This window comes from Ptychodera flava, chromosome 20, assembly GCF_041260155.1.
Source record: "Ptychodera flava strain L36383 chromosome 20, AS_Pfla_20210202, whole genome shotgun sequence".
Taxonomy (NCBI): domain Eukaryota; kingdom Metazoa; phylum Hemichordata; class Enteropneusta; family Ptychoderidae; genus Ptychodera; species Ptychodera flava.
The window spans coordinates 10,728,627-10,742,442 of record NC_091947.1 but is presented as its reverse complement, the minus strand read 5'-3'; the positions used below and the strand labels follow the sequence as shown (position 1 = coordinate 10,742,442).

General features: G+C 40.2%; 1 protein-coding gene across 2 annotated transcripts; it reads left to right on the top strand.

Annotated features, from left to right (window-relative positions):
- The first annotated feature begins 3,470 nt into the window (after positions 1-3,470).
- LOC139120001 (monocarboxylate transporter 13-like) lies at positions 3,471-8,795 on the top strand. 2 transcript variants are annotated; one of them, XM_070683989.1, is made up of 5 exons: positions 3,471-3,575; positions 5,148-5,427; positions 5,672-5,815; positions 6,103-7,041; positions 8,393-8,795. In XM_070683989.1, exons 2-5 carry the CDS (start codon positions 5,172-5,174, stop codon positions 8,602-8,604), a joined length of 1,551 nt encoding a protein of 516 aa, XP_070540090.1. In that variant the 5' UTR covers positions 3,471-3,575; positions 5,148-5,171; the 3' UTR covers positions 8,605-8,795. The 2 variants fall into 2 exon arrangements, with proteins under 2 accessions (XP_070540090.1, XP_070540091.1); XM_070683990.1 differs by lacking the exon at positions 3,471-3,575 and adding an exon at positions 4,270-4,358 and having other exon boundaries at positions 8,393-8,784.
- Positions 8,796-13,816: the final 5,021 nt, after the last annotated feature.

Genomic DNA, 13,816 nt, shown 5'->3' with positions numbered 1-13,816 from the left:
TACAATCTTGTATTTTTATTTATTCTTTTTTTTATTTGTTTATTTATTTATTTATCCCAAATCAAATAATTTAATATATCATATCAAACCGTTGTGCTGAATAAAAAAATTCAATCAACTCGTGACGTTAATACAATTTCTCATGACCTAAAACATTTTGAAATCGAACTGGCCCCAGTATGTCTTCGGCCAGACCCCATTTCAGTGCAATAGTTTGCACGTGTCTGGGTGGAGTTTCTCCATCACAAAAGATGAACGACTCGTCTTTGTACAGGAGGGACAAGGGTCAACATGAGTAGCACACCGGGCTCTTTGAAGCGTTCCTCCGGCCAAGCCCACTAATTATTACCCTCATAGTGTCGGCCTCATACCACCTTTTCGTACACAGTTGCCGGAGAGACCACCAGTCCACTGTGTTGACGTCATCACGATATGCTATCCGTCTTTCGTTTTCTGGTATAGTGAGATTCTTTCTCAAGTGTCTATGGATGCTCTGATGAAAGACTAGTGGAAAAAATGTGAAAGAGAAAAATGACCTTTAATAGTGAACTCGGATTGTCGGGTATATGGCTCATTGAATCTCAGCTATTCCAATCGAATTCGTATTTGTTTATTCTTTTATTACTGTCGTAAACTTATCATCTACAATGACGTCAGAGTCATATGCATAAGCATAGTTTCTCCACTACATTTGTCGCATATCCAGCATGGTTTTGCCATCTTAGTATTTAAGGCTTCAATAACATTCGCATGACAAGAATAATTTTAGTAACGGCGGCAAAGATGTTTTATTCCTACTGCTATTATAATGAGGCATTGGTATTCGTATACTTACTGCTGCAGATCATTCAGTGTAGTTCGTTTGGTATTTATTTCATTGTAGATGTTTTTTATGTACTCAGTGTGTCTAGACCTCCAAGACAGAAGTTTCGTAACCGTGGGTTTTGCCGAGTCACACAAATTCAATGAACACTCAGTGAATGAAATAAAATGTTTATCAGTGTTTCAAATATTTTCACAATTGTTCGACCATTTCACCAGTACTTCAGCATTTTTAAATTGAAATTAAACTTTCATTCAATTTTGGAACCCAAGACAAGGTCTGTATGTTTTACCTCTGAGAAACCTAAGAAGTTACTTCAGTTTATTTCGTTGGCAGACGACTATAACTTTGTGGTTGTCGTCTGACCTCTGTCCAATAATGCTAGACAAGTACTTTCGGGGGTTTTTTTACGACCAACATATCTAGTTCTGTGTACTGTTGTTATGACAATAAAGTCGTCCGACCAAAGACGAGATTTTCCACCAATCACGTCCTTTGTTTGAAACACAATGCAAGTGAAGCAGTATGAACAGATTTCGAAATAGTAGATGAAATTGCTAGTCTGTATTGGGTCGGTTCTTCACCTCTGTAGTGTCCGACGCAAAAATATGTCCTACATAACGGATGACTCATGCGCACAGGGTTACCGGAATACAGTTCTTGACACACACAAACATAAAAGCTTTGTTTGTAAACGACGTCGTCCCAGCACGATTCTTGTTAACGTTGAAAGGTCGACTCGTTCGAACCAAGTCCTCGTCAAATGCTGAGACATTCACCCGGCCTATCGGTCGGCCACCCTCTGCATGCACAGATGGGTCTGTGCCCTTTGACGTGCGGTGGTCCAGACTGGAGACAAGCAAGTGTAAGCTTACAGCAGATGTGTCTGTACTCTGAAATAACTATACGAACGTGCGGAATAAGACGAAGACACAATTTTGTTTTTAACATCGCAAACTGACTTTCCCTTGTTTTCATTATTTACATGAAAGAGTATATTGCTGAATGCAGAAGCGCCAAATTGTTGTCTTTTCTCGCCGTGTCTTGCGGGTTTTTAGGCGCTGTTCGTTTCATTAATTTGAAGTATTGCATCAGATTAGTAAAGTCGTGTTCACACTTTCCTTATCGCCAATTTCCCTGTCTCCAATTGAGAAACTGTGCAAAAAATGTTTATATACGAGATAAAAAACCAGATCGGATGAATTCATTTAGTGGCCAATCAATATATAATTATAATCGAAGTGATGTTCATATTTTATTCGTTCAATTACTAGTTAAATTGCAATGCTCTCAGATGAAGAAATTTCTGAGAAATACCAAAAAAATGTTAAACACTAACTGGAATGATAGATGGTGAGTAGTTTTACTTCGAGTGGCCGATGGACAGCGACTCACCAGGACAATGAATTATATAAACTTCGTGAACTCTGATCGTCCATAGATTCGTTACTGAAGCGACATCTTTGCTCTGGGGCCTTTTTTCGCCATTGTTACAAACTGCAGAAACGACTGGTAATATCCAGTACCTTGTTGTTTCTGTTCTTTCAGTCCTGCAGATGAAGATTAAGTAGGTCAGGGTCTGTCCTTGGGTAAAAGAGTTCACGCGATGGGTGTAATCAGTTTTTCCGGTGTTTTTTTCCTATAAAAGAAAAAAAACAAAAATCCGTCGTATTGAGTCAATGCGACATGGTGTACGTGCCGAATAGGCCGACTTTCCCGCCGAATGGGTGACTGTACGCGTCCCTGATCCTGCCGTGCTTCCGAACTCGGTCATGGTCAGTTTAGTTATAGCAAACATATGGTCTGCACTCTACAAGGGAAGTGCAATTGCTGACCCACTTCGAGTGAAGTTAAGAGAGTTACCCTGCAAAAGAATTCATGGACTGGAGACAGATATTTCGATGTAAAAACATTTGTAATATTGACAAATTGTGAAATTTTCTGTAATGAATTAAATGTAGCAGAGCTAGCTGTGCTCCTATTTTAAAATTGTTAAGTTTCATCCAAGCATTACTCTTCAATAAATTGTCGATGTTAACTGTAAATTTCAGTAAATAACCGCGCGTTGGTTCTGCGATAGCTGTTACCACGACATCGCCTTTTGCCTACCCTTACAAACTTACTATGGTCTTGCCAAATGTCTGCGTAAGCCACGTATTCGAATAGGTGATAATGACGGGGGATTTTTACGGAAACTCGATCGGTTCATTCGTGACGCACGATAATCCCATGACCGATCTCTCGTAGCTATTGGATTACTACTAAACGACGCAGTGTGCTCACCTCCCCCCCCCCCCTGGCTTTTCTACGGCCACCTAGAATTAAAATTGTCGCCGGCGACGGAATAGACCTCTAACTTTGATTTATAAGCATCTAGCAATCATATTGTCCGCGAACAATCGCAGTTTTCGCGATTATAAGCACGCCACAACTACTGATGAGAGCCCGCCCCAATGTCATTCAGAAACGAGTACTTTGGCACGTAGACCAGTTTGCGAAATCCAGACTGTGATCGCTGGGTACACAGTTGCAATTGTGAAATATCTAATCACGTGTTCGCTGACGCATTGTCGTAACCAATACTGCCCACCCGGCTTCTCAGACCAATCACCCTCTGCGCACATGTGCAGACTTTCTACCCGTTATACGAACAGATTTTTTCCATTCATCGGTGACTGACACGTGTCTCGGTATCACTATTCGAACAGCATTCAGTAACAGTGTACAACTATTCCTATCATAAACGGTTCAGGTAAGTAACCATTAATTTGTTCCAATATCGCCTGTTATCTTTAAAAAGTGCCACATTTTCAATGAACTACCAACCAAAGCGATATCGTTACGCATCCTGTGTAGACAGGAACGTATACCATTTTGATGCCTTGCCATTAAATTTGAAACGAGGTCGTGAAATCTGCCGGTTACAAATTTGACTGCCTCTCCCTCTCAATGCAAAAGAAATAAGAAAGGGGCCTGATTGAAATTATTTCGGGGCGACGAATGAAATGCGGCGGTTCTGGAGTCATTAACTTAATTTCAATATGTGTGCATATAAATTGAATGAAGCCATATCCTCCCTTCCCGTTCGTCAATCATTTCAAGTAGTTGATTTGGCGAGGCGGCGTTTAATGAGTTCGGATTGACCAATGGAATATGGGAAAAAAGTTTCAGAGTTCCGAAATTCAATTAGTGAACCGAAGGTGTCACTTAACGCTGACGGGGAGGTACTCCTATCACGATTACGTCATCAGTGAGTAAATGTTGAAGCTAATATCGCCGCTACCGGCGAATGAAATGAATGGAAATTGTCACATGGGACGTACGTACGACGTTTTTACATAAATTCAAAGTTATTTGCTTTAAACTTTGACATGTGATGCACGTAGAAGGAAGGAGACTGACAAAAGGCTTCAAACGGTTTGAAAATTTGTAAGTGGATAAGAAATGTCGTCATTTTGCGCATGCGTACGCCTTCGAGAGAACCAATTTAGGCGAATTTCAGTTAACTATATTAGGCTTTCGTCGAATGACATAGGTAGGTGATGAATCTGCAGATTTTTGTGGAAACTTGCGTTCGAAATTTTTCCTTTTCTGTCCCCATCTTAATACTCACAGCTTGTTTCATTTCCCATAACTGAGTACAGTTGAGTTGAAAGAAGTTACGTTCCTATTATGAATTGTCATTATTTTATATATCTAAATGCACTTTTATTTTGTTTTTTGTTTTTTGCGTTTTTGCGTTTTGAAACTTTTCGACAAATATACACAATTTTTGTTCCTAAAGAAAAGTAGGACTATGCATTGGAAAGACAAAGCTATTTTAGGTTAAATTCACCTAACTCATTTGTCCGTTCTAGTTTGCCAAATTAAATTGCATCTACATTGTGTATGAAAGTTGCTTCGTTCGATTTTGCACGTACACGAATACATCCCCCTGCCCAGCCTTGAAACCAATACAAGCATAGAGACGTGAGTTTTGTTACATCTGCTGTCTAAAACAACGAGTATTTCAAGTTTCAAGTTCATCAGTTTCGTAAATTGCATTACATCTCCCAGGCACTCTCAGACAGCTTGTGTCTGGACCAAGGGTGGGTATAGAGAAATGGATTTTCGTTTAATACGTGGCAAAAAACTTTTGAACCATTATGTCTTCGACCTGCGAAAATTGGGCGAAAATACGACATATGCCGCGGAGTTTAAACTATAATTGTTTTATCGTAAAATGATATACAGTCGTCTCGATTTTTTTTTGTCTCACATTCTTTATTTAAATTTATTTATTTTAATTATCTTAACTATATATGTTTTTATTTTCCTCTTTAAGGTCAGAAGACTTCTAAAGCCAACTATGGTGAAGATTATGAAAGTAACTAAAAAACAATCCACAACGGAAACAGCCGCCGTGGCCGTGTACGAAGACGACCCGCCCGACGGTGGTTGGGGATGGGTGGTTGTTGTAGCGGCGCACCTGGCCCTTCTGTTTTCACAAGGCAGTCTTACTGGGTTCGGCCCGTTCATCATCCGGCTTCGGGAATACTTCGAGTGCGGAGCCGGCGAAATTGCAGGGGTCAGTGGAACGGCTTTATTCGTCACCCTGGCAACAGGTTTGTGTTTCAAAACTCGCTTGTTTATAAAACAAGGGTATTTGTATCACAGGAAAGTTGGTACTGTGAATATATGCCGAATCTCTGTGAGCTGCGTGCGACACGAACCTGTCCCCGTATTCCACTTTACAGTACAAGGTTATCAATGACACTAAGCCTGCAGACCTACTAATCTCTATATTTTGTCTTGAGGTCATAGTGTTGTTGTATTTTTAGTTTTACAACTTTATCTTTCCTCCAACAGGTCCAATATCCAGTGCCTTGAACTCGTGCTTCGGCTGCCGTGCGGTTGTGATGGCGGGTGGACTCGTATCTACCATAGGCACCGTCATCAGTTCTTTCGCCACGGAGATATCTCATCTTTATGTTACCTATGGTGTTATCACAGGTATGCATGCCTAACACTTTACTGGTGTAAGACTGCAAATAAAAATCAATAAATCTTATTGACAATTGATGACGCGTGTGAGATACAGTTGTTAGAGCTATTCTTAGTGAGAATCTTTAGTTTGGGAAATTTAATAGTATATCGATCCGGCCGTCGCCAATACGGTGCCCTTTTTTCCACTTTTATATTTTCGTCCTTCACCAGCCGTTTTACAGATTTTTATTTCATCCATCTGATTCAATATATTTGGTCTCTAAATCTGCATGTCTCCTACACTTTTTTTCTAGGGTTTGGATACGGACTGGTAGCAACACCAAGCGTCGCGTTCATAGCAAGATATTTCAAGAAGCGATACGCCCTGGCGAATGGAATCGTGTTTTCAGCCTTCGGCATCGGTTGGATCGCCCTGCCGCAGCTCTACCAACTATTCATCAACCACTTCGGATGGAGACAAGCTATGATGTTTCTGGCCGCCCTGGACCTCCAAATATGCGTTTGCGGTGCCTTATTCCGTCCCCCGCCTCAAAAACGGACAATACGCGTTGAGCCGGTCGTTTCTTCTGCTGCTGCGAATACAACCCAGGATCTTTCACTGGTGATAACCTTAACGCCAACTCTATTGCCAATTGACTACATCAGAGACAAGAACGCTTTAAAGGACGCACAACCAACGAACAGCAGGCTGAGAGCAGCTTTCTATTTCACAAAATATCTCCAAACTTTACGGAAGAGCAAATGCTGCCATTTTTTTACCAAAATGATCGAATTTAGCTTATTTACAAACGCAAACTTTGTACTTATGGCGATTGCCTATTTTATCATCGCCATCGGATTCTACCCGACCATCTTGTTCCTGGTAGCAAGGGCAGAGTCTTTCGGAATACCGTACCCTCTGCCGACGACCCTGATGACGATCACCGGGACTGTCAGTCTCCTCGGCCGGGCAAGCCATGGGTGTCTCGTCGATCTCGGTGCCATGACCCCTGTGCGGGCCACAGCATCAAGCCTTCTCGTGTGCGGACTGGTCAATATCTTCAGCGTCTTTGTGAGAAGGTATATAGGACTTGCCTGCCTCTACGGAGTCTTCGGACTAGCCAATGGTGTTTACCACCCGTTGTTAGCTGTGACTTTGAAACTATTCGTCGGTGTGAGCAAGCTCCCGGCGGCCTTGGGGTTCTGCAACCTTTGCCACGGAATCGGCGCTCTCATCGGTCCTCCGATAGCAGGTAAGGGGTGAGTTCGGTCCAGTGAACCGAACTAAGTGCAGTTGATAATTTTCCCGCTACTTCGACTTTGTACTTCTTTTATCCGCAAGCTCTTGTCAAGTGAAGATAAAGTAGGAACACTCCATTAAAGTAACTGTTATGAACTTTTCTGGACTTTTTGAGAGGCAAACATTTGCAAAAATAGGCCCAGGGCACGCGACATCGAAGCGTGACACACGTAATCAAACAGCCCAGTTAACTTATAACAAATTTTGAAGCGAACGATGCGCGAAGCAAAACGTTTAAAAGTACGTCTGTAGAATGGAATCTTTCTGTAACATTACATCTATACTGTGTTATAAATGGTTTATCCATGTGCGTGCTATAAACACCTGCAACTTCTATCTTGCCAACGTTATGAATTCTGGTTGTATTTTTGTAACTGTAATATACCATTTAGTTAGAAGGAAGTAAGTTCGAAAGTTCAGAGTGGACTGCTGAATGACAGGGCGTTTTAGCGTGCGACAGGAGTAGCTCTTGTGGCAAATGTCACTTTGCACCCCGCGGCCGAGACACACAAATCGCGAAAATGTGACTTCAAGTAACCGGGGCATCACTCACTATACCATTCCTCATCACAACCCCCTGGCAACCGCTACAAGCACAAAGTGGTGCTACGCACAAGACTTTTCTGGCCTTTTGCTGTAGTAATATGAGAATAATATTATCAAATGGTGTAGATAAGATAACGAGGCGTTATGAACTACTAGAGAAACAAAGTGAACCTCTGTTAACGATTTATTATTGAATACCGACAGTCACTGTCGAGGAAACATTAAGGCGCGCTTATGCATGCTACCGCACGTATACGTCAGCCGCCAGACACGTGCCACTTTTACATCCGATGCTGTCGATATTTATACATGGCTATCAAGATGAACCACACACTCACGCCGTAATATTTCAATATCTAATTGTTACCATTTTGGGGGCTAAGTGATAAAAATAGCGACAGTGATAAATCTTGTATGAATGCAATTAGCGTCACACGGTGCCCGGTATGTACGAATTCTATGATAGTATTCAAAAAAAGTGTTCTCTCTCTCTCTCTCTCTCTCTCTCTCTCTCTCTCTCTCTCTCTCTCTCTCTCTCTCTCTCTCTCTCTCTCTCTCTCTCTCTCTCTCTCTCTCTCTCTCATATATGTATGATATATATATATATATATATATATATATATATATATATATATATATATATATATATATATATATATATATATATATACAAATTCCTTAAAAATGTCTTCATCTAGTACATTGCCACATGAACGAAGACAGACACTAACTTCCTCTATTCCTTTTCTTCATTTCAGGATGGATCTTGGACCAAAGTCACAACTACAATTTCTGTTACCTATTCAGCGGAATCATCCTGGTTCTCTCGGCGGTGATGCTATTTGTGGCGCCTTACACGGTGGAGAGGTGTCGCAGGCAGCGATGTGAGAGGAATTCGAAGAAGCCGGAACAGAGTTCGATAAGCGGCTCTCCCGTCGAAGTAGTCTTCGATGTTGTCACGACACTTTGAACTTCGCCCTCTGTCGGATCTAAACTGAACTTTTTTTTACATTGTTCGTAGAATCTTATTTAAAACTTTTGACTATCTGTCAATATCAAATATCTTATATTTGATTGTAATTGCATATATGGATTATTTATTTATTATTTTATACTGTATAATAATTTTAATAAAGAATACGTGCTTTACAAGGAATACACAAAACATCGGTTTGTCGCTTATTTATCTCTTAAAATTACGTCACTGGAATGTTGCAGGAAATATTTGAAATACCGCGACGTCTACAACCGTGGGCAGACATGACTATTTCTATTAATCGATCAGATTGGAATATGAGGATCAAAAACTTTTGCAAAATGGAGACTTCTCAACGCTATTTAAACAGTTGCATATATCATATCAGAGCTTTATAGCATACAAAAGCTTCGACATAGAAAGGACAATGGTACAAGCGTGAACGCAAAGATCAGGGTGGATTTCTCCGTAAGACTGCAAGCCTGTAAAATGTGACCGCCGTTATAGAGTCATTTATCGAGATTGCCCTTTCTATACTGCGCTGGTAACCCTACCTCCGATACCGCTTATTGGGCTTGTATATGAAGCAGGAATTGGTAAACCATGCAGATACGCTTTTAAAATGATATAATTTTCAACTGAAAAGATCAAAGAAGAAAGTGAGAGCAATATCAGATTGTTGCAAAACAGGGCTACAGGCAAGATGCGGAGGAACAATTGAAAAATAAACAGCAAAATCGTGCGTGTTTTATCAGTCGGTTGCTTAAACGATCACGACACGGTTCAGCATTTCCGGTGGCTACACTGGTATGCTCTGATCAAGCATTTTTGTGGTCGGTACATGGCGTTGAAGCATGTCTGCATCGTCAATGTGACACGTAAAGCCAGAAACGACCAAACATCGCTGACATGACACGTACCCTGCTACTGTACCGTGCACACACATCATTTATATGACGAACAGACAGTCCTGCACGTGACAACACGTACTATTTTTACACTCGTATATGTCTTTCTGCTGTTATCTAAGATGCGGTGAGTGACTTGATTGAACAGTGACAATCACAAGGACAGGTAGTCAGTTATTTGCTTGTTTACCTTTCATTTAGGTGACACATGTCGATCAATAGATTGATTGATTGATTGATTGATAGATTGACTGAAGAACTCCAAGAGTACGAGGATATTCTCCTTTTTGAACAAACTAGGAATCCAACTTACTTTTGATCTGACGTCATCCAAAGAATACATCGTCGTCGCTCACTTATACCGACAATCGAAGGAATCTGCAAAGAATTGAGACGTCTAGAGACCATCCGTGTCACTTCCACCCCATTTGAAGACCCGACTGTACAGAGCTTTGCGTTATACCTTAATTCACACAATACATTTAACACAAAGACACAAATTACTGAAAAGAAATTTACAAGTTTGAAAATACAACTTCATTGTTGAAAACAGAACATTAAATGAAATTGAAATATCCCCCATCGTGAACTTTGAATGTTACCACCCTGACGTGCAGGTTTGCGTGGACATCTTCAGTTGAAATATTTCTCCAGCACTGAATGTCGACACTCATCTCACGGTAATCGGTAGCAGGTAGAATGTTAACGGCATTTATACTGAGCAACATGAGTGTTCGCTGGTATTCCGGGGTGCGGTCCACTCGAACCGATGTTTCCGCGTGTTTGTTCGACTGTTTATCTGTTTAACGGCACGTATGTCCAAAGGAAGGAACCAAAATAAATATACACCATGCTACATTTTGATATCTTGTCCCAATATTGACAGTTATTTTATGAGAAGGAATGATGTCTTTGTTTCAAAGGTGTAATCGAGGGAAGCCTTAAAATATTCATAATCAATGTCAATAGGATACTCAGAATGGCAAATCCAAGTTTGAACATAACACGCACCAAACAAACGTCTTTCTCTTGGCTAAATCTTTCATCAACCTTTAACCTCACATCTTAAATATTATACATGGCAAATTTTAGACGATGACGTGTCACATGGCAAATATTTTGGGCTAATAGATTGTAATTGATACTGATTTAATATATACTTAAAAGGCGACACCGTATGTATAGGCAATGGGGTCACATAAATTGTTTTGTCTCTATAAACGCAACTTTATGAATTGTAGTTTGAGCAGACCAACTGGTATGGCAACATGCTGAAGTAATATTACGGAATAGTAATACAAACTGCAGACAGAATTCTTCAAGTACTACGTCACACATAATTCTTGAGGGTGTGTAAAGTCTTTTGCAAAAAATATTCGTTTATTCGTAACGTTCATTCTGAGGTTATGAGACGTGTTTTCCCAGTCCTGACAAGTATTGCTGCAAAAAAGCTCTGAAAACAATATCATGATAATCAGAACACCCTAAGCGTGCACACTGAATTCAAAACTGTACGCTTAAGCTTATCCTTGGCACTAACGTGAGAATCTACTTACTGTTCAGACAATTCTACGCTCAATTTTGAAAAGTTATTTTCGCTTTCCTTTTCGACTCAAAGTTGTGAAAATAGTTTTTGTAACACGTCAAATACAAAGTATTCGATGCAGTAATATTCATCGATCAAACTGTCTCGATATCACTTTTTAAAATATTAAATAAGACCACTACACCCGATGTATTAACGCATTCCCGTAAGGTTTCATAAAAACAGAATAAAAAATAATGCAAGTGAGACTAAATACTGTGCCTTTGGCTTTTTAAATCGGCCATCTAAAACTTATCGAGTGGTCAAATATTTTAAAGGGCATTGAACATATTTCTTCCTTTTAATCGTTCGTTCGTTGTTGTTTCATTTTTTCTTTGTTTTCGTTTTTGTTTCCATCGACTTTGATTGTTTTCGTTTTTGTTTGAAGGTCGTTTATCACCACTGTGAAAGGAGACCCAGCGTGATCTGTGATAAGGGATGCTTGCCTAGAATGATCTTTCGCACTCATGTCGACCTGGTCAGCTGTGTGTTTATAGTCATCCAACCACTGTAGACTCACAACAAAACACAAGGAGAAATGTACTTTTTGTCAACATCACGTGTCTTTGCTTGCTGTATTTAAAGATCAAGTATTCGGACCTCGTTGTCGGTGAAGGGGGGTGGGTGTGTCATTTGACAGCAAAGGTCACTGTGCTGCCGAGTCCTTGGGCGGCAGCTTGCTGAGCAACGCATCCAATGTTGATTTTGGTATTAACGACTCCCATTGGCAAAATCCTGATCACTCATATCAAGGAATCGTTGATAAGAGACGCATCTTTGAACCAAAACACTCTACTAAACTTTGATACGATTCATGATGTAATCGCTTAGTTTGTCATTGTTCGCTCAGTTCCAAAGCATTCATTTATTTTAGTAGTATGCCACGGACTCATGGACACGATATTTATAATATCTATAGATCTTTATATTATAAACTTTGTTGCTACATATACAAGTCATGATATCTGCATTACTTAAAGACAATTCATTTTTCTGAAGGATAAATTGGATGATTTTGGCGGCCTCCCGACGGCGTTCTATCACCCTTGTCGTGATGTTTGCCATGTGCTTGTCACGGATATCCGTTTTCGAGCTGTCAATTCTATTTCTGATGACCTGTGAATTCCTCGTTGCATTCGTGAGGGACAATACGTAACTGACACAGGCAGCGTTTTAGCAATCCGGATAGCAATTAAAATCACTCAGTATGGCGTTCGTACGGCAAGGCACGCGCTCATGACATCACACCGCCAGCTGACGTGACGGTATAAACGATCATGACAAACTAAACTGAGCTTTGTTTGCCCAAGGAGTACCGATGATCGGCCTGTCTTTTCATGCAATGTGTGCACACGAAGCTCGGAGCTCATTATCGTCAGCGGATTATGACAAGATTTCTGTAGCTTTATTGAGAAGAAAAGGGGAAATGTCACCGTTGATAGGGAAGTTTGTGGCAACGAGCACAAACAAAGACGGGAACGCCGTATCCGGGTTTTCTTTAAACGTGTTCGTGTACATCGGCTTCGTACACGAGCATCCATAACAACAGTGAATTTTTCGGTCCGATTTTTTCCGAATAGCGGTATGTTGAAACCAGGAAACGATCGAACAAACATACTAAGCTTGCAGCTTACGCAACGACAGATGAGTTGCCCTCTGTGGCGCTTGTGATATTTATTCAGACATGAACATTCAAAGGTAAAAAGGTATTTCAAAAAGAGACTCAATTTTTTAATGTTTAAAGCTACAAAGCCCCTCTACTTCCCTCTTTCTTTCTATCTTACTTTCTTCTTCTTCTTCTTTCTTTTTTTGCTGTAGACATTGTGGACATTAAAGCTCGTCACGTTTAAAGTAAAAGGTTTTAAAAAGTCCAATAACATGATGAACAAAGAATTCATAAATTCTGGCCAATCTTCAGATGGCACGACAGTATTTGGCACATGAAAAAAATGAATTGGTTCATTAGTTGCAAATCATAGAAACTCTTCACTATTCCGGCCTAATTCCGAACAGAAAGAAAACCGGCGGACTTATGGTGGAAAGGAAAAAAGAGAAAGTACTCCCAGAGTCTTTACTGGGAAATTTGCCAACCATTCCGATTGAAAGCTTTGGTGTGTATTTCAGTCATGACAACTCGGTTGTTGAACTCTTTTTCGTGACTTAATGACTCTATATATTCTGTATACAACATGTTCATTGCGAATAGATGTCGAGCTTGATGCAAAACCCGTACCCTGGAGCGGACCAATCACGTAGGAGTTAAACGGACCAATCAGGTTATTTCATGTAGTAACTTACAGACCAATCAGGACAAAGCTACAATTTTGTAGCAATTTTCTCGCGGTGTTGTTGTTACAGTTTCCCGCGTGAAGGGTCGGGAGCTTTTATAGAGAATCCAGTTTTTTTCAAGGATTCAAAAGTTCAGAGTTCCAGTGTTCTATTTGTCGTTACCTTGTGTAAAGCAGAAGATTAAGTTCATCAGCTACATGCATGACAAAGAGTAGTGTCTATGATGAGCAGCACAGAATGTTCAAATACAGAGAAGTTTTATTTTTGAACAAGGAAGTTAAGGAACATATAATGCATATGTAATCTGTTTTTTCTTCTTCTTGGATGTTGCTCATGGAAAACAACTAAGATGACTCCGTTATGTAGTATATTTGTTTAAAATTATAAACAAAGAGTTGTTCAAGTTTGAAAAAAAAAGTTACAA